The 22196-nt window shown below is 40.4% G+C and overlaps 1 protein-coding gene across 1 annotated transcript in view; it reads left to right on the forward strand.

Moving 5' to 3' along the window:
* Nucleotides 1-15242, forward strand: part of LOC133644257 (zinc finger protein 37-like) — a 32183-nt gene extending 16941 nt beyond the window's left edge. The window contains exon 3 of the mRNA XM_062038616.1: nucleotides 12972-15242. Coding sequence (XP_061894600.1) covers nucleotides 12972-13900 — 929 coding nt within the window. The 3' untranslated portion in view covers nucleotides 13901-15242. The remainder of the gene's footprint in view (nucleotides 1-12971) is intronic.
* The last annotated feature ends 6954 nt before the right edge of the window (nucleotides 15243-22196 follow it).

Below are 22196 nucleotides of genomic sequence, written 5' to 3' on the forward strand. Positions count from 1 at the left end.
GGAGCTTTTAAAAAAGAAAAGAAAAAAAGAAGTAACTAAATAGTTACTTTTCAAAGTAACGCATTACTTTTTGGTGTAAGTAACTGAGTTACTTTTGAAATGAAGTAACTAGTAACTATAACTCATTACTGGTTTTCAGTAACTAACCCAACACTGCAAAACACACACACACACAGGCCTCAGCTTTCTGGCGGATTGATTTCTGCTCCTTTGTGGCGTAAATACCATGCGTAGTCGACGCTCTACTTCTTAAGTAACAGAATTGTGCAGAAAGATAACTTAAAAACAACACATCACTTGTACCCACAACATTATTGTTAACTTTTCAAGTATTTAGGAAGAATATTTACAACAGAAGGTGAAGAAACACGGAGCAGTGAAGAACTATTACCTTCCAACTCAAATAGTTGGAAGATGTTATTTTATTATATAAAAAGGTCAGTAAATGATTCTATATATTTGTAAACGCTTTGAAGTGGGAAAGGAGTAGGATTAAATAAGCTTTGCTTCTTCCTACTCATTTTCGGGCATGATGTAAAATGAAATGATATGAATTTGTGTGATGTATTATGATGTAAGTGTGTTCATGTTCGAAATAAACTAAAGAAAGAAAGAAAAGTCCGAAGCAAAGAGGAAGTAAACAAACGAAAAAACAGCGAAGACACTTCCCGCACCGGACATCCGGTTCTTCAAAAATAAAAGCGATACTTCAAAATAAAATGTAACACCCTGTCTAGTTCATAATATAGCGCAACAACATCACACTATTACATACAAACGATTCTCATATTTAAACACATAATTCCCTTTTACGATTATAACTGCGAACTGCGTCTGATTGTGATGTCATAGCCGTCATCCACTAAAATTAGCCGGCGAAGAAGAAAACGCGGAAGCAAATGGTGTGATTGTCACGCCAAAGCGGTTGTAGGCCATTGCTTTTATTTCGGCGTTTGTTTTATTGCTGCGTTTCACCACAAAGGCGTGACGTGGTGTAAAGAAACATCGAAGCTTGTTGGCGCCGACGTAAACACGACGAGAGTTGTTTTAAATGGGCTTTTTTCGTTCCCTTGTTTGCTAGGCGCAGAGGTTAGCATCGCCTTGCTCAGAAGAGAGCTTGTGTGGAAAAAATGGTTAAAGTCCAAATGTTGAGAATGTTAATGGAGCAGCGACTGAACGCAGTCGTTGAAGAAATATTTGGACTGTTTGAAAGAACCGTAGCGGGGTACGAGGAGGAACTTTGTCGAAGTAAAAAGGAGAACGAGAGACAACGCGAACTACTGGATCAAGCCAGGTTACAAAGTCCAGGTTTGTTTACATCTCCACACCTTATTAATACCTTCAAATAATGATACTCAATCAACAAGGTTCTTTTTTTTGTGCATTATTTTTATGACACAATTATTGTCACTAAGGGAAAAGTCAGCTTTTTTTGTTTGAGAACTGCAAAAATGAATTTTGAGTGCCTCATTTGAGAAATGAAAATTTAATATATTTTGACTTGCTTGAAGTCATTTGGCAGTTTTTTCGGTTATGTACGCTTACAATTATACACTAAAATTATAATAAATCGTTCAAGTATCACAAAAATTGCGCCTGAAGGAAGTGACGTAGTCCAACGTGTATTGACATGGACGTTTAAAGGCCTACTGAAACCCCACTACTACCGACCACGCAGTCTGATAGTTTATATATCAATGATGAAATCTTAACATTATAACACATGCCAATACGGCCGGGTTAACTTATAAAGTGACATTTTAAATTTGCCGCTAAACTTCCGGTTCGAAACGCCTCTGAGGATGACGTATGCGCGTGACGTGGCCCGGCGAACACGGGTATGCCTTCCACATTGAAGCCAATACGAAAAAGCTCTGTTTTCATTTCATAATTCCACAGTATTCTGGACATCTGTGTTCGTGAATCTGTTTCAATCATGTTCATTGCATTATGGAGAAGGAAGCCGAGCAAGCAAAGAAGAAAGTTGTCGGTGCGAAATGGACGTATTTTTCGAACGTAGTCAGCCACAACAGTACACAGCCGGCGCTTCTTTGTTTACATTCCCGAAAGATGCAGTCAAGATGGAAGAACTCGGATAACAGAGACTCTAACCAGGAGGACTTTTGACTTCGATACACAGACGCCTGTAGAGAACTGGGACAACACAGACTCTTACCAGGATTACTTTGATTTGGATGACAAAGACGCAGACGTGCTACTGTGAGTATGCAGCTTTGGCTTCTAAACATTTGATCGCTTGACCGTATGTGCGCAACTTTTTTTTGCGTATGTACGTAACTTTTTTAAAATATATAAGCTTTATGAACCTTGGGTTAGGTGAACGGTCTTTTGGGCTGAGTGATTGTGTGTGTTGATCAGGTGTTTGAATTGTATCGGCGTGTTCTATGGAGCTAGGAGCTAGCTAGGAGCTAGCATAACACGTACCGTACCGTACGTGCGCGTCACGTACGTAACTTTTTAAAAATATATAAGCTTTATGAACCTTGGGTTAGGTGAACGGTCTTTTGGGCTGAGTGATTGTGTGTGTTGATCAGGTGTTTGAATTGTATTGGCGTGTTCTATGGAGCTAGGAGCTAGCATAGGAGCTAGGAGCTAGCATAACACGTACCGTACCGTACGTGCGCGTCACATACGTAACTTTTTAAAAATATATAAGCTTTATGAACCTTGGGTTAGGTGAACGGTCTTTTGGGCTGAGTGATTGTGTGTGTTGATCAGGTGTTTGAATTGTATTGGCGTGTTCTATGGAGCTAGGAGCTAGCAGAGGAGCTAGGAGCTACATAACAAACACGCAGGTGTTATTATGCAGGATTAATTTGTGGCATATTAAATATAAGCCTGGTTGTGTTGTGGCTAATAGAGTATATATATGTCTTGTGTTTATTTACTGTTGTAGTCATTCCCAGCTGAATATCAGGTACCGTGAGTATGCAGCCTTGGCTGCTAAACATTTGATAACTTGACCGTATGTGCGCGTCACGTACGTAACTTTTTAAAAATATATAAGCTTTATGAACCTTGGGTTAGGTAAACGGTCTTTTGGGCTGAGTGATTGTGTGTGTTGATCAGGTGTTTGAATTGTATTGGCGTGTTCTATGGAGCTAGGAGCTAGCAGAGGAGCTAGGAGCTAGCATAACAAACACGCAGGTGTTTTTATGCAGGATTAATTTGTGGCATATTAAATATAAGCCTGGTTGTGTTGTGGCTAATAGAGTATATATATGTCTTGTGTTTATTTACTGTTGTAGTCATTCCCAGCTGAATATCAGGTCACCCCCGGCTCTCACAGCATCTTCCCTATCTGAATAGCTTCAACTCCCCACTAGTCCTTCACTTGCACTTTACTCATCCACAAATCTTTCATCCTCGCTCAAATTAATGGGGAAATTGTCGCTTTCTCGGTCCGAATCTCTCTCACTTCATGCGGCCATCATTGTAAACAATAGGGAACTTTGCGTATATGTTCAACTGACTACGTCACGCTACTTCCGGTAGGTGCAAGCCTTTTTTTTATCAGATACCAAAAGTTGCAATCTTTATCGTCGTTGTTCTATACTAAATCCTTTCAGCAAAAATATGGCAATATCGCGAAATGATCAAGTATGACACATAGAATAGATCTGCTATCCCCGTTTAAATTTAAAAAATTCATTTCAGTAGGCCTTTAAACCAGATTATGTATTGTGGCTGACAGGAGCAAAGGTCTTCTTTTTTTGTAAATTATATTTATTTGTCCATTTGATATGGAAATCATAATACAGGCACTGAGAAAATAGAGACACTTTTTTGTCAGGCAGATCCAGAAGTTCACAAAAAAGCACAGCAGAAGTCACGAAAGTGCCACCCCTTGTCATACAGTCCCAAAGGGTCCCGAACCAAAAGGCAAAAAAAAACAAACACATGAAAACAAGAGGAACACAGGAACACAAAAGGATGACACAAGAGCACATAACTCCTGCTAACAGCAGCGCCATCTTGGAAAAAATAAAAACAATGTTATGTTGGTCTTAGTAATTTATTTCTTGTTTAAACTTAGCATTACTGCTGAATAGGGATGATGTTTGATAAGAAATTATCGAGTTCGAGTCTATTATCGAATCCTCTTATCGAACCGATTCCTTATCGATTCTCTTATCGAGTCCAGATAGGTTGTTGTATATGGAAAAAAACACACAATATTTGGTTTAACAAAAGCTCACTTTTATTATATAAGAAAACAATTTAATCTAATAAATAAACAAATATTGACTGTTACCCCCCTAAAAAAATAAAATAAAATAAATAAACATTGACTGTTGTTACCCAAAGTATATTAAGTGGGATTTTTCAGAAAAACAAATATATACAGTAACACAAAAACAACCTGTCTCTGTGATCACTATAGGTGTATAAATAATAATATAGTGTTAAATAAAATCAGTCCCTTGGGCACAAAACTGGAAATAATACAGCTCTCCAAAAAGTGCAATTCTGCTGCTATTTGACATAACTGTTTATGATGCTTTGACATGTTTGCACTTTAAAGAAAGAAAGAAAATTCTATGAAGAGAAAAGTTGTTTGCAAATGTGGTTACAATGCTAAAAAATGAAAAGTTAAAGCTAAAAAAAGAAATACACTTTATTGAGTTAACATTATTTCTTTATAGGGGGAAAGATGTTATGAGCTAGGGAATATAACAACTACACTACCCATCATGCAACGGGAGTGACGAGCATGCGCGGTAGGCCCAAAAAGTGTTGTTGCATGTCGTCACCCGTGAAAGTAAACGTCAAGAACTCAGCCAACACGCCTCGTCTGCATTATTTATAATTAGACAGACAACACATATACAGTGTGAAAAACAAAAGTTAAAAAAGGGAGATGTGTTGTATGTACGGTATATGTATGTGCTGCGGTTGCTTTAAGTACGGTATATGTATGTGCTGCGGTTGCTTTAAGAACGTTGCGCCAGCTGCCGTAAAGGAGGTGCGGTGCGTTGCTAGCCTGGTTGCTATGTTTCCGGTGGGTCGTAAAAGTGTTCTTCATGAGTTTGTACCCTGCTCAAATCTCTCAGTAAAGTTATTCATTGGATTATACCTTTTGTTTTGAACTTTATTACACCTTGGAGCGCTTTTATCCCGTCCATTGTTTTCCTGCTTTCGCTATCTGCGCCTAATGACTGAGCTACGTGACTGATTTATTGTGATGTCACACGGAGCATTTCTGGTCGGGACGGGATTCGTTCCGAGGGATTCGAATAAAGAACCAACTCTTTTCTTTACTATAGTGGTCTCGATAACGGGTACCGGTTCTCAAAAAGGGATTCGAGTCCGAGGACTCGGTTATTTTCTTATCGAACAACCGGGAAAACCGGTTTCGAGTATCATCCCTACTGCTGAATGATGCTTGTTTTCATTGAAGCTGGATTTGTTCATCACAGAGCTTCTTAAACATGTTGCTCATCCTCCTTATACCAAGGCTCAAAACTATAATGTTGTGGATCATCATTTGTCCCAAAGTAGTCTTTGTTGTCTCTCATGAAGTCTGTCATGTTGTTGTTGTTGTTAAAGAAAAAGCAAAAAAAACTTGGACTTCCTTTATTGTCATTAAAATTTGAACTTTACAGTACAGATAAGAATGCAATTTTGTTGCATTAGCTCCGGGTACTCCGGCTTCCTCCCACCTCCAAAGACATGCACCTGGGGATAAGTTGATTGGCAACACTAAATTGGCCCTAGTGTGTGAATGTGAGTGTGAATGTTGTCTGTCTATCTGTGTTGGCCCTGCGATGAGGTGGCGACTTGTCCAGGGTGTACCCCGCCTTCCGCCCGATTGTAGCTGAGATAGGCTCCAGCGCCCCCCGCGACCCCGAAGGGAATAAGTGGTAGAAAATGGATGGATGGATGGATAGCTCGTAGTGCAGAATAAAAGAGCAATAAGGTGCAGATATAGATTTACTGTACAGATAAATAAATTGCACTTTTGCATATGCATCCACGTTTATGGATGTATGTTATATTGTCTTTATATTCCAGCAAGTCAATCCGTTTTGGGGGGGAATTGAGGGGATTATTATGGTGATGTTGTGATGCGTCTGTGAAATAATACACCATATTCTTAAGATTACTTAAAATGACCAAAATATGTCAATATTACATGTTGTAAATGTGCCTGTTATTACATTACATATATACTTACAGTGTGTATATAAAACCATGATGGTGTTTGGATGTTTTATAGGTGGAATAGGGATGCCCCCATTGACTCCATTGTTAGCTGATTAATACTAATGTTTATTTACGATTTAGAGTGCAGGAAAAAGAAAAATCCACATGTTCTTGTCTTACATAGGAATAGTAAATGATAGGAAACAAGTGCAGTTCCCCTTTAATACTTTTGGAAGTGATAAAGGTTTGGTCGCACGCTTATGATGGCGGATCTTGGCTCTTCCTCAACCCTGACTGCTCAGAGCGGAGGAAAAAAGTATTACCGTATTTTTATGACTTTAAGACGCACTTAAAATCCTTTAAATTTTCTAAAAAAAAATGACTGCACTTTATAACCCTAATGTACATATTCATTCTGGTTTTGCTTACCAACCTCAAAGCAATGTTATTTGGTAAATGATGTAATAAGTGTGACCTGTAGATAGTAGTCACACATAAGAGATACGTGTGGACCGCAGGACGACGCTCGATTTGTAGTGATATTAGACTGTTAAATAATATTTAATGGGTGTAAAATATTAGTATATCATCATTTTTAAAGTAATTTGCGGTAATGTTACAGTAAATTTGGATCACTGTATTTTACTGTGAAAAATAGTGCTAAAGGTTGCAAAATCCGAATTTTTCAGACTATAAGACGGACTTTAAATTATTTAATTTCCTAAAAAATCGACAGTGTGCCTTATAAACCGGTGCGCCTAATGTACATATTAATATTAATTCTAGTTGTGCTTACCGACCTTTAAGCAATTTAATTTGATACATAGTGTAATGATAAGTGTGGCCAGTAGATGGCAGTCACACATAGGAGAGATACTTGCGGACTGCACCTTGACGCCCAAGTACAGGTTACCAAGCAAGCCCAAAACTTTGATGTTTCATTGAGAATATAGAACATTACACACACGCTTAAAAATATGTCAAAATGTTTTATTACGACTTTGGTAAGCTTTGTCGGCTACCTTAGTCAGACGTGCTGCGCTTCAACAGATGTGTATTGTTATTGTGTGTGTATAAGGATCCCAAAAAAGCACATATTAGGAAACCAACTTTTCTTACAACTGCTGTTGTGTAGTTGGGATCTGCCTAAGTACCAAAAATGTGCGTACTTCTGCCATTGTAGTCCGTGCCGTAGTCAATAAGTGTCTTCATTTTCTCTATTGTTTTGTTGTAGGGCATTCATCCTCCGGTGCTGCCATTTCTAATACAAAGGAGCGCAGTGTTCTGACTTATGTCAGTAGACTGGCTATGGAAGCGTTAAAAACTACTGCTACAACAAAGATGACGGGGAGAAGACGCTATCGAAGTGGAGGCACATAAATAAGACCGCGCATTCTTGAAAGTGACTTGAAGATGGGCTGTAAAACATAATCTATGCAACATTTGGACCCAAGAACCACAATTACATGTTATGTAGACGACAAAGAAGCGTTTTAAATGTAGGGGGGAAAAATCATAATATGACCCCTTTAAAGGCCTACTGAAACCCACTACTACCGACCACGCAGTCTGATAGTTTATATATCAATGATGAAATCTTAACATTGCAACACATGCCAATACGGCCGGGTTAACTTATAAAGTGCAATTTTAAATTTCCCGCTAAACTTCCGGTTGAAAACGCCTTTGGATGATGACGTATGCGCGTGACGTAGCCAGTGAAACAGAAGTATCGGTACCCCATTGAATCCAATACAAAATAGCTCTGTTTTCATCTCATAATTCCACAGTATTCTGGACATCTGTGTTGGTGAATATTTTGCAATTTGTTTAATGAACAATGGAGACTGCAAAGAAGAAAGTTGTAGGTGGGATCGGTGTATTAGCGGCGGACTACAGCAACACAACCAGGAAGACAGAGATGGATAGCAGACGCGTTGGCCGGCGAACTCACCTTAACTTCCTCTGTCTCGCCGACCGCATCTGTGATCGGGTGAAGTCCTTCGTCGCACCGTCGATCGCTGGAACGCAAGTGAGCACGGGTGTTGATGAGCAGATGAGGGCTGTCTGGCGTAGGTGGATACCTAATGTTTTTAGCATAGCTCTGTGATGTCCGGTTGCTAAGTTAGCTTCAATGGCGTCGTTAGCAACATCATTGTTAACCTTCGCCAGGCTGGAAAGCATTAACCGTGTATTTACATGTCCCTGGTTTAATAGTATTGTTGATCCTCTGTCAATCCTTCCAGTCAGGGATTTATTTATTTTGTTTCTATATGCAGTTAAGCACGATGCTATCACGTTAGCTCCGTAGCTAAAGTGTTACGTCGATGTATTGTCGTGGAGATAAAAGTCACTGTGAATGTCCATTTCGCGTTCTCGACTCTCATTTTCAAGAGGATATAGTATCCGAGGTGGTTTAAAATACAAATCCGTGATCCACAATAGAAAAACGAGAGAGTGTGGAATCCAATGAGCCAGCTTGTACCTAAGTTACGGTCAGAGCGAAAAAAGATATGTCTTGCACTGCATTCTAGTCCGTCCCTCTAACGTTCCTCATCCACAAATCTTTCATCCTCGCTCAAATTAATGGGGTAATAATCGCTTTCTCAATCCGAATCGCTCTAGCTGCATTGAAAACCATAGGAAAATATGAGGAGGCGACCAAAAGTTGCAAACTTTATCGTCGTTGTTCTATACTAAATCCTTCCAGCAAAAATATGGCTATATCGCGAAATGATCAAGTATGACACATAGAATGGATCTGCTATCCCCGTTTAAATAAAAAAAATTCATTTCAGTAGGCCTTTAATTAACCTCTAAAGGACCAAGCTGTTAAAGGCCTACTGAAATGAATTTTTTTTATTTAAACGGGGATAGCAGATCTATTCTATGTGTCATACTTGATCATTTCGCAATATTGCCATATTTTTGCTGAAAGGATTTAGTATAGAACAACGACGATAAAGATTGCAACTTTTGGTATCTGATAAAAAAAAGGCTTGCACCTACCGGAAGTAGCGTGACGTAGTCAGTTGAACATATACGCAAAGTTCCCTATTGTTTACAATGATGGCCGCATGAAGTGAGAGAGATTCGGACCGAGAAAGCGACAATTTCCCCATTAATTTGAGCGAGGATGAAAGATTTGTGGATGAGTAAAGTGCAAGTGAAGGACTAGTGGGGAGTTGAAGCTATTCAGATAGGGAAGATGCTGTGAGAGCCGGGGGTGACCTGATATTCAGCTGGGAATGACTACAACAGTAAATAAACACAAGACATATATATACTCTATTAGCCACAACACAACCAGGCTTATATTTAATATGACACAAATTAATCCTGCATAAAAACACCTGCGTGTTTGTTATGCTAGCTCCTAGCTCCTCTGCTAGCTCCTAGCTCCATAGAACACGCCAATACAATTCAAACACCTGATCAACACACACAGTCACTCAGCCCAAAAGACCGTTTACCTAACCCAAGGTTCATAAAGCTTATATATTTTTAAAAAGTTACGTACGTGACGCGCACATACGGTCAAGTTATCGAATGTTTAGCAGCCAAGGCTGCATACTCACGGTACCTGATATTCAGCTGGGAATGACTACAACAGTAAATAAACACAAGACATATATATACTCTATTAGCCACAACACAACCAGGCTTATATTTAATATGCCACAAATTAATCCTGCATAATAACACCTGCGTGTTTGTTATGCTAGCTCCTAGCTCCTCTGCTAGCTCCTAGCTCCATAGAACACGCCAATACAATTCAAACACCTGATCAACACACACAATCACTCAGCCCAAAAGACCGTTCACCTAACCCAAGGTTCATAAAGCTTATATATTTTTAAAAAGTTACGTACGTGACGCGCACGTACGGTACGGTACGTGTTATGCTAGCTCCTAGCTCCTCTGCTAGCTCCTAGCTCCATAGAACACGCCAATACAATTCAAACACATGATCAACACACACAATCACTCAGCCCAAAAGACCGTTCACCTAACCCAAGGTTCATAAAGCTTATATATTTTAAAAAAGTTACGTACATACGCAAAAAAAAAGCCAAAGCTGCATACTCACAGTAGCACGTCTGCGTCTTTGTCATCCAAATCAAAGTAATCCTGGTAAGAGTCTGTGTTGTCCCAGTTCTCTACAGGCGTCTGTGTATCCAAATCAAAAGTCCTCCTGGTTAGAGTCTCTGTTATCCGAGTTCTTCCATCTTGACTGCATCTTTCGGGAATGTAAACAAAGAAGCGCCGGCTGTGTACTGTTGTGGCTGACTACGTTCGAAAAATACGTCCATTTCGCACCGACAACTTTCTTCTTTGCTTGCTCGGCTTCCTTCTCCATAATGCAATGAACATGATTGAAACAGATTCACGAACACAGATGTCCAGAATACTGTGGAATTATGAAATGAAAACAGAGCTTTTTCGTATCGGCTTCAATGTGGAAGGCATACCCGTGTTCGCCGGGCTACGTCACACGCATACGTCATCTTCAGAGGCGTTTCGAACCGGAAGTTTAGCGGCAAATTTAAAATGTCACTTTATAAGTTAACCCGGCCGTATTGGCATGTGTTATAATGTTAAGATTTCATCATTGATATATAAACTATCAGACTGCGTGGTCGGTAGTAGTGGCTTTCAGTAGGCCTTTAAATTACATGCTATTTTTTTATTTCTCTTTGCTATTTGGGCTTATTGGACCCTAATTAGAATAAAAACTAACAATCATCTTTTGATATGATGTACTTAGTCCATAAGTAACAAACGTGTACTTCATGTTTAGTGACATGCTAATTCTTATTTTTACACTTTTTTTTATTTCCAAATTCCATTGTATGTTATATACTCTTCTGACACCACCAGATGGCAGTATAAATGTCCACATAAGCACATAAGACCCCAATTCAGTAGTGTACACAATTTTGGAAATAAGAGCTAAAAGGTGCTGTCCACGCATGTGGCCAACTAAGCCTTTGCGCTTTATAATCCAGTACACCTTTTGTATGAAAATAGACCTGACTAGACCCGCTCATTAGTGGTGCGCCTTATAATTCAGTTAAATTTTACAGTGTATTTACACACGTAAAATAAATAATACAAATTATCTTTCAAACCTGTATATACTCTTTTTCTTTGGCCTTTTGGTGTCAAATTAACCTTGTTGATCAACAACTGAGATGCAAACACTAATTCATACAAGGTAATGGACACTAGATTTTCCAATAAAGTGTGTACATGATATCCTCAAAAAATACATACAAATATTTTTATTACTATACATACCTTTTTGAATGGTTGAAATAAGCCCTGCAAACTAAGGCCATGTCCACACGAGCACGGAGAGTTTCAAAAACACATACAATACCGTTCAAAAGTTTGGGGTCACATTGAAATGTCCTTATTTTTGAAGGAAAAGCACTTTAAACTATTCTTAACTTTAAAGAAATACACTCTATACATTGCTAATGTGGTAAGACTATTCTAGCTGCAAATGTCTGGTTTTTGGTGCAATATCTACATAGGTGTATACCTACTCAGTGTCCTAGAGTGACACTGAGAGTGTCTGCCCTGAGATCGGTAGGTTGTGAGTTTAAACCCCGGCTGAGTCATACCAAAGACTATAAAAAAAATGGGACCCATTACCTCCCTGCTTGGCACTCAGCATCAAGGGTTGGAATTGGGGGTTAAATCACCAAAATGATTCCCGGGCGCGGCACCCACTAGCATCCCTCTTTATGTTTGTGAACTTTATAGTCTATACATTTAGAGTCATGTGATAATCAAACACTCTAGAAGTCTAGAATGAAAGAGTATATAAGAGAATTGACAGAGTGTGTGTACCATTTAGTGCGCAGTGCCTCGTTAAAATCCAGCCGCTGTTGGAGGTGGAGGTGAAGTGTGTCTCTCTTTACTAGCTTCGTCGAAGCATGTTGCTTTTGTAGCTGTTTCAGCAGATTTGAATTGCTAGGATAGGATCTTTGATCCAAGACAACTTACATTTAACTAAAATGTTTTCTTTGTGGTCGACAAAAGAAAAGTAGTGAGAATATCTCCATGTAAAAAAACTCGACTTCTGGCTCCGCCATGATGTAAACACAGACACGCCCCCTCCCACACATACACAGCGCGCGCCTCTTTTCCGGTCGCCTCTTCCGCAGCGCTCCAATAAAACACACTCAGATCTTCTCAGTTTCTAGCCGATACTACATAAAAAATAACGTAAAATAACTGAATATAAAAAATTAACGCGTAAAATTACTATTCACCGCCGAAAGTAACGGCGTTACAGTAACGCGTTAGTCCAAACACTGCTTATGACACAGAGCAAAAAGTGTTGCTTGTCAAAGTTGTTCCAGCAGGTGGAGGTTCCACAGCGATCATATCTAAAACCGCTGAGTGTCATTTGCGTCGGCAGGAGTGTCGCAAAGCCCATTTTGGTGTGTCTTTTTTTATTAATGTTGAGTGAAAAGAGCACCGTAATTTCTCTTATAGTGTGTTTAAAGCCAGCAAGGCAGGGTTGTTGAGCTTGGAAATGACAGTGCATAACAGTGACGTCATCACAAGTCTCCGTTTGTGCCGTGTACATACACATACGCTAAGCGGAGAGTTTTGTATCCCTACACTTTGGCCAGCGTTTGGAAAAGTCTGCGTTTTTAAAGATAAAAGTATGCGTCTGCATGTGGACAAGAGGCCTAAACGCAGAGATAAGTGTGTTTATTAAGTATCTGTGTTCGTGTGGACATGGCTTAAAATAACACCATTCGTGTTTTAATGTTGTCTTGCAGACAACCAGCAGGAGTCAGTGAAGAGAGAAGCAAAGATTCCCTCCGAGCAGCAGGAGTGGAGCTCTAACGTGTGGCAGGATGAGCCACCTCTCCCCCGCATTAAAGAGGAAGAGGAGGAACCGTGGAAGCAGCTTCATATACTGGAGGAGGACAATGTCACCATGTTGACGTCTGCTGCCGTCTTTATGCGGAGTCAGGGCGACGAAGACGATGAGGGTCAGTCCATTCATCTTCACCACAGTCAAAGTGAGGAAAACAGAGGCGCGGAGCCTCCAAATCATTGCATGACAATAGAAGGTGTTGGAGACGGCACGTCAGACTCTTCTGAGACGGAACTCAGTGACGAGGACAAAGAACCGTTAGATGGTAATAAGGACTCTAAAAGTCATATGAGACATCACACTGACAAAAAACACTTTGACTGCTTGGAATGCGGGAAATCATTTAAGGAAAGAGGGAGTCTGAATCGACACGCAAGAACACACACCGGAGAGAAACCCTTTGTTTGCCCAGTTTGCGCTAAAAGATTCTCTACATCAGATCACATGAATAGACACATGATGATACACACAGGGCAGAATCCCTTTTCATGTTCCGTTTGTGCTAAAAGATTCAAGAAGAAATACGAAATGATGTTGCACATGAGAATGCACACAGACGAGAAACCTTTCACCTGTTCAGTTTGCAATAAGGGTTTCTCCAGAAAGCAGTATTTGACCACACACATGAGATCGCATATGGAGGAGGAGCAGTTCACCTGCCCGCTTTGCCCTAAAAGATTCACCTGTAAAAATTATGTCATGATACACATGAGAACGCACACTGGAGAGAAACCGTTCAGCTGTGACGTGTGCGATAAAAGGTTCACGTATAAGTATCAGGTCAGCAGACACAAGTGTGCAACAGTGTTGGAAGCTGCTGGGACTTAATTACACTCAAACTGTGATTGTGCTTAGATGGGTCATATGTTTTTTTCTACATTTAAAACATGTAATGGTGGTTCTTTAGCCAACATTTTGCATTGATTATGTTTTACAGACCATCTTCAAACCACTTTCTGACAGTCTCTTCACTTTGCGCCATTCTGTAGGCGGTCTTATTTACGTTCCTCCACTTTGACTGCAGGCAGCACGGTGGAACAGGGGTTAGTCCTGAGGGATTTTCTGTGTGGAGTTTGCATGTTCTCCCCGTGACTGCGTGGGTTCCCTGCGGGTACTCCGGCTTCCTCCCACCCCCAAAGACATGCACCTGGGGATAGGTTGATTGGCAACACTAAATTGACCCTAGAGTGTGAATGTGAGTGTGAATGTTGTCCGTCTATCTGTGTTGGCCCTGCGATGAGGTGGCGACTTGTCCAGGGTGTACCCCGCCTTCCAGCCGAATGCAGCTGAGATAGGCTCCAGCAAAGGGACAAGCGGTAGAAAATGGATGGATGGGCACTTTGACTGCGTCTTCTCCCCGCCAGCCATGTTGTAGTTTTTAGCACATCCATACCAAGTGCACTGAAGGATTAAGTTCAAACTGTACGTTACTTTGTATTAGAAATGGCAACAGTTTAGAATGCATGTGCACGTACGAGTACGTCTGCCTCACGACAAGAGGATACAGAAAAATTACCTTATTAATTACAACGGCGGACTCGCCCAACGTTCTTCGGGTAAATCCGCTGAAAACGTCTGTCACAACGGTTCATTTAGTCCAATGGGACTCAAACTTTTTCCACCAAGTAAGACCTCAGAAAACATGACTCTCCAAGTACCACCATGATGACCAACATTAAAATACTAGTATTCATTCAAAACAAGGCAGAGGTTTTATTTAACATGTACATCTAATATTTTTGGCCACTGTAACACACACAGTGCACAAACATCATAATAAATGATACTGCATGTAAAGTACATTGTTAGACTGGTTTGGCGTACCACTAAATGGAGCCCGGTACCACAGTTTAAGAATCACTGGTTTAGCGGAAGTATGATTATCTCCGCAGTGCCTCTACGGCTTGATTCCAAATTTTAGGGCCTTTTAGCAAATCCCAATTAAACAAAAACAGGTACCAATAGGTAAAGAAAAGTTGGTTTAGCATAGCTATTTAATGTACTTTAAAAACACATGGTGGTGCTTCTCATGTTTTTTTTTATTTGTATAAAAACGTTTGGTGTGTAAATGACCAATAATCCACCAATACTTTAGTATTTACTGTCACTTTAGTAATAACTGTCACTTGATTGTCATTTGATGTTTTAATAAAATCAACCCCACACTTAATTCTCCCCACTTTTGTATTTTTCTGCAATTATGCTGTTGTCACAAACAGACAGAATTTGTCATAACTATAATCTGTGCATGTGAATGCTACCGTTGAAACACGAGAGCTGTCGATACCAACACGTTGAATTGAAATGCTAACTAATAGCATGCACATTGTTAGGATGTATCAGGTCCCAAGGTGTGCTTATGTTAGACTGACCATACGCCCACGACACTATTAAAATAAACAAAAACATAACAAAAGTGAAATAAAAAAACTTAAAGGTGAAATGTAATTTAGAAAAAGTTGCAATGTTGACTAATAAAACAAAGCTGTTTTTTTTTCTTTCAAACTGTCACTGCTCAAAACATAATATTGAATCAAAATCAATGTTATTATGAATTATTGACCTATCCAAGGTTCCGATTACTTCACATCAAATATTCCACTTTGAAAAATATTTTTGGTGGAAGATTTTGCATATTTTGTGTGTTTGCCATTAAAAACATAGTTTTGTTTGACAAAAAAGGGCGGAAAACAAATAAAACAAAAAAACAACATAAAAAAAACTAAAACATTTTGAAATGAGGGATAGATCTGAAGTTGATGTAGACTCCAGAGATTTAAGCGTTAAATATACAATGTATGTATGCCCTGGCACACCATTATCATCATTTCATGACCCAAGCAAAACACTTTTTACACTTTTATACTGAAATAAATACACCTACAACTTATTAAATAAAAACATAGAAACAACTACCAGCAGCGGGAAAGTTCAGATCCATGAAGGAAAGAAGAAAGTGAATGGATGTTTATAGCTGAATACATTTACGTATGTATACAAATTTGTTTTCTTTTTTTATTATTTTTTTTAATGAATTAACTAACGTTAATGACAACCTTTTTCCAAAACACAGTATAGCCCATTTTGAAAATTCGTAGCACCAACACTGCTGTCAACAGAGGAGAAAACATGCTTTATTTAAATAAATATATTATTTATAAAGCTGTCTGAAAAACAACTGATTTAAGTCATAACTTAAATGTTGGCATTGAGCTAAACATGTAGTCTCTTCTCAAGGATAGGGCTATCACTTTTGCATTCCGAAGTCCAAATTAGGGCCACCAAAAGAACACAAAGGACATTAAAGACATTAAAAGAGCAGAGCTGATGCAACCAGCCACTTCTACACACAGCCACAAGTGCAAAACAACAACAAAAAACATACACTGTGGTGGCCTCTGCTGTGTTCCATGCCATTGTCTGCTGGGGTGGGGCAAGAATGGCCAGAGACAGGAGCAGACCCAATAAAGCAACCACCCTCGGCCGCCCACCTTTCACCCAATCAACCAGTTGCATTTTGTTTGGTGAATTACTATCATTACATGACACACAGATGGTCTTCAGTTGGTTATACTAACTAAACACCAACTCCTAGATTGATATTTTTATACACTATATTGCCAAAAGTGGTGAAGAAGGAGCTGAGCCGTAAGGCAAAGCTCTCAATTTACCGGTCGATCTACGTTCCCATCCTCACCTATGGTCATGAGCTTTGGGTTATGACCGAAAGGACAAGATCACGGGTACAAGCGGCCGAAATGAGTTTCCTCCGCCGGGTGGCGGGGCTCTCCCTTAGAGATAGGGGGAGAAGCTCTGCCATCCGGGGGGAGCTCAAAGTAAAGCCGCTGCTCCTCCACATCGAGAGGAGCCAGATGAGGTGGTTCGGGCATCTGGTCAGGATGCCACCCGAACGCCTCCCTAGGTAGGTGTTTAGAAGACCCAGGACATGTTGGGAAGACTATGTCTCCCGGCTGGCCTGGGAACGCCTCGGGATCCCCCGGGAAGAGCTGGACGAAGTGGCTGGGGAGAGGAAAGTCTGGGCTTCTCTGCTTAGGCTGCTGCCCCCACGACCCGGGCTCGGCTAAGCGGAAGAAGATGGGTGAATGGATGGATATATTGCCAAAAGTATTTGGCCACCTGCCTTTACTCACATATGAACTTGAAGTACCATCCCATGGAATTGTCCAAAATGTTTTGGTATCCTGGAGTATTCAAAGTTCCTTTAACTGGAACTAAGGGGGCAAGCCCAACTCCTGAAAAACTACCCCACACCATAATTCCTCCTCCACCAAATTTCACACTCGGCACAATGCAGTCCGAAATGTAGCGTTCTCCTGGCAACCTCCAAACCCAGACTCGTCCATCAGATTGCCAGATGGAAAAGCGTGATTCATCACTCCAGAGAAGGCGTCTCCAGTGCTCTAGAGTCCAGTGGTGACGTGCTTTACACCACTGCATCTGACGCTTTGCATTGGACTTGGTGATGTATGGCTTAGATACAGCTGCTCGGCCATGGAAACCCATCCCATGAAGCTCTCTGCGTACTGTACGTGGGCTAATTGGAAGGTCACATGACATTTGGAGCTCTGTAGTAACTGACTGTGCAGAAAGTCTTTGCACTGTGCACTTCAGCATCCGCTGACCCCTTTCTGTCAGTTTACGTGGCCTACCACTTGGTGGCTGACTTGTTGTTGTTCCCAAACTCTTCACTTTTCTTACAATAAAGTTGACTTTGGAATATTTAGGAGCGAGGAAATTTCACAACTGGATTTGTTGCACAAGTAGCATCCTATTGACAGTTCCACGCTGGAAATTACTGAGAGCGGCCCATTCTTTCACAAATGTTTGTAGAAACCATGCCTAAGTGCTTGATTTTATACACAGGGCCAAGTGATTATGGCACCTGAATCTCATCATTAGGATGGGTGGCCAAATACTTTTTGTATGTTTGGTAATCATTAGGATTTACGATTAAACATAACTTTAAAAAAAAAACATGCCACCTATACGGTCACTTATCTGCTAGTCTATAATAGCACAAGTCGTGTTTTAAAAATAAAAGATTTTACTGATTTTTACAAAACATTATTAGTTAATAATTTTCAAAAACTTTATGATTAAACATCATAACAACTCAAATAACACATGACACATAGATTGTCTCCAGCTGGTCCAGGTGGAAGAAAAACATTTTAAAACATTTTAGTTACTAACTTTTGATACATGACTAATATTATAACATCTAAAAAATGCAAATAGGTGGTGTCATTTTGGTTATACTCTGGTTACATTATTCTTTTTGTACAGCAAATCATTTTGGGTGTAATTGATTTGTATTGTCAAGGGAGTGAATATTATCAAGTATTAACAAACTATTTTTTTCAAGACTCTTACAGTATAACATCTGCAGACCGTTGCCCAGTGTCATTTCCTGTGGTCTCTTAACAGATTTATGGCTCAACAACTGCTTCCTTTGCTATGCCCTCTTGTGAGTGCTGTGTCTTTCCATCCCCCCCATCTTGGACTATCTGACCACCTTTCCCAGTTCCTGACACAAACTTAAATACCCCTCATCATCAGACAAAACCTACTGTAAAGACAGTGCCGGTCTGGAGTGAGGAGGACTGTTTTGAAGACACCACATGGGAGCTCTTTGAAGAACAAAACAATCGAGATCCACACCTCATTAGTACCGCCTTGCATTAACTTCTGCATTGACAATGTAACCACAAAAAAACAGGTCAAAATATTCCCTAAATAAAAACCCTGGTTCAACAATAACGTGAGAATGCTGCTCAAAGCCAGGGACGCAGCATTCATATCCAGGGACAGGGACTCATACAAAAGAGCCAGATCAGACTTAAACAGGGGACTCAAAACTGCTAAATTTAAATACAAGCAGCAGACTGAGGCCAACTTTAAAGACCACAACCCCCGCTCTATGGGGGAAGGCATCAGGAACATCACCTGACTACAAACAGTCAAAATCCTCCCCCATCCATCAGTATCTCCCTCCCAGAACAGCTCAACTCATTCTTTAAGGACACCTCCCACACAGAAACCCCCCTCTTCATTCTTCACATTCTTTGGGTGGTGTAAAAACAATGACCCGCATCTGAACATGAAAACAGAAAAAAAACAGAAAACACCCCACAACAGTCTGCACATAAACCAGGAAGAGGTGGAACGCGTCTCCAGCTTCCAGTTCCTGGGAGTGCACATCTCAGAGGCCCTGAGTTGGAGCCTGAACACCTCACACATCACCAAGAAAGCACAGCAACGTCTATTTTTTCCTGAGGACCCTGAGGCACCACAAACTTCCTGGAGATCTGCTGAAGAACTTCGACTGCTGCACAATTGAGAGCATCCTGACGTAGACATGTACTGTCTGGTACTCCAATTAAAATGAAGGGGTGGAAGGATGGGACTGTCCGTAATCACCAAATGCGTGGAGGGACTTTATTACATTTATATGACGTCATCACTTTGATTGATGGTTTGACAGAAAAATATCAGCTAATTATCATTTCATTATTATTACATTATAGTCTCTTCAAAATGTGCAGGTTTTACTAAAATAGGGGCTTTTATTTAGGCTAGAACCAAATGTTCATGTTTACATTTACTTTATGGGTAACTCTGCTTCACCATACAAACTTTTTGGTTTGCGAGCCACGTTCATGGACCAATTAAGTTTGTAAATCAAGGTGACATTGTACAAAACCCAAAACCAGTGATGTTGGAACGTTGTGTAAATAAAAACAGAATACAATGATTTGCAAATCCTTTTCAACTTATATTCAATTGAATAGACTGCAAAGACAAGATATTTAAATGTTCGAACTGAGAAACTTCATTTTTTTTTGCAAATAATCATTAACTTAGAATTTAATGGCAGCAACACATTGCAAGTAAGTTGGCACAGGGGCATTTTTACCACTGTGTTACATGGGCTTAAAGCAGTAAAGCAGCTCCAGTACGCACAATACGTGACGGAATGTGCTGGGGGCATTGTGATTTCGCCTTGTCTCTGTTTCGTCTGCGTGCTGTCGTCTTATCTTCGTTGAGATACTTGAAGTCATTGGCTGTCAGCTGGCTAAAACAAAGATAACATCCGCGGCTGAGGCCACCCCTCATATGCCGTGAAAGATAAATAAATGGGTTATACTTGTATAGCGCTTTTCTACCTTCAAGGTACTCAAAGCGCTTTGACAGTATTTCCACATTCACCCACACATTCACACACTGATGGCGGGAGCTGCCATGCAAGGCGCTAACCAGCACCCATCAGGAGCAAGGGGGAAGTGTCTTGCCCAAGGACACAACGGACGTGACTAGGATGGTAGAAGGTGGGGATTGCTGGCACGGTCACTCTACCAACTTCGCCACGCCGTCCCCGATAAGATAAGAAGTTTTGTCCTTGCATAGATATAAAAGTCTAACTTGAGCACAATAGATAATAACTATAGCAATGACCTTTAAGCATAAGAGTAGTGTGATAATTTATACATAATTATTCTAACACCTTTCCTTTTAACAACACTCAGTAAATGTTTGGGAACTGAGGAGACCAATTTTTGTTTCATCTGACATCACATGGACAAAGATAAGACCTTCTGGAGGAAAGTTCTGTGGTCAGATGAAACAAAAATTGAGCTGTTTGGCCACAATACCCAGCAATATGTTGGAGGAGAAAAGGTGAGGCCTTTAATCCCAGGAACACTATGCCTACCGTCAAGCATGGTGGTGGTAGTATTATGCTCTAGGCCTGTTTTGCTGCCAATGGAAATGGTGCTTTACAGAGAGTAAATAGGACAATGAAAAAGGAGGATTACCATCAGCCCGGAGGTTGGGTCTTGGGCGCAGTCGGGTGTTCCAACAGGGCAATGACCCCCAAACACACGTCAAAAGTGGTAAAGGAATGGCTAAATCAGGCTAGAATGGAGGTTTTAGAACATCCTTCCCAAAGTCCTGACTTAAACATGTGGACAATGCTGAAAACCAACAAATTTAGCTGAACTGCACCAATTTTGTCAAGAGGAGTGGTCAAAAATTCAACCAGAAGCTTGTGGATGGCTACCAAAAGCGCCTTATTGCAGTGAAACTTGCCAAGGGACATGTAAGCAAATATTAACATTGCTGTATGTATACTTTTGATCCAGCAGATTTGCTCACATTTTCAGTAGACCCATAATAAATTAATGAAAAAAACAAACTTATGAATGTTTTTTTGTGACCAACAAGTATGTGTTCCAATCACTCTATCACAAAAAAATAAGAGTTGTAGAAATTATTGGAAACTCTAGACAGCCATGACATCATGTTCTTTACATACTCAGTGGCCTAGTGGTTAGAGTGTCCGCCCTGAGATTGGTAGGTTGTGAGTTAAAACCCCGGCCGAGTCATACCAAAGACTATAAATATGGGACCCATTACCTCCCTGCTTGGCACTCAGCATCAAGGGTTGGAATTGGGGGATAAATCTCCAAAAATGATTCCTGGGCGCGGCCACCGCTGCTGCCCACTACTCCCCTCACCTCCCAGGGGGTGATCAAGGGTGATGGGTCAAATGCAGAGAATAATTTCGCCACACCTAGTGTGTGTGTGACAATCATTGGTACTTTTAACTTGAACAAGTGTATGTCAAATTTTGACCACGACCATATATGATGTCTCAGAGAGCACACCTCCCCACCCCCAACCAGAGATCCGTAACCTTGGTGCTTTCGCCATCGCAATAACACAGCCAGTCCAACAAAAGTCAACAAACAACAGGTGTGTGTCCGTCCGTGAGTGGCGGGGAAAGTGTTTGTTTGTCCTCCAGGGAGAATGTCAAAGCAGTGACCTTGCCACATCGTTCCAGCCAGGGAAAACTATTCAAATTAGAATGATTGTGTTGGAGCGAGCGAAAACAAATGTAAACTTTTCACTCTTTGTTCCTGGTCCGCAAATTCATCAATTTAAGCAGGCTCTATTTCACCTATAAAAATTTCTATAAAGTTATAGAGATTATTGGAAACTCAAGACAGCCATGACGTTATGTTCTTTACAAGTGCATGTATACTTTTGACCACGACTGTGTACATTATTAATGTTGTAAATACAAATCTTTAGATATGTAGAA

The sequence above is a fragment of the Entelurus aequoreus genome, linkage group LG27 (assembly GCF_033978785.1).
Source record: "Entelurus aequoreus isolate RoL-2023_Sb linkage group LG27, RoL_Eaeq_v1.1, whole genome shotgun sequence".
In the NCBI taxonomy this organism is placed as follows: domain Eukaryota; kingdom Metazoa; phylum Chordata; class Actinopteri; order Syngnathiformes; family Syngnathidae; genus Entelurus; species Entelurus aequoreus.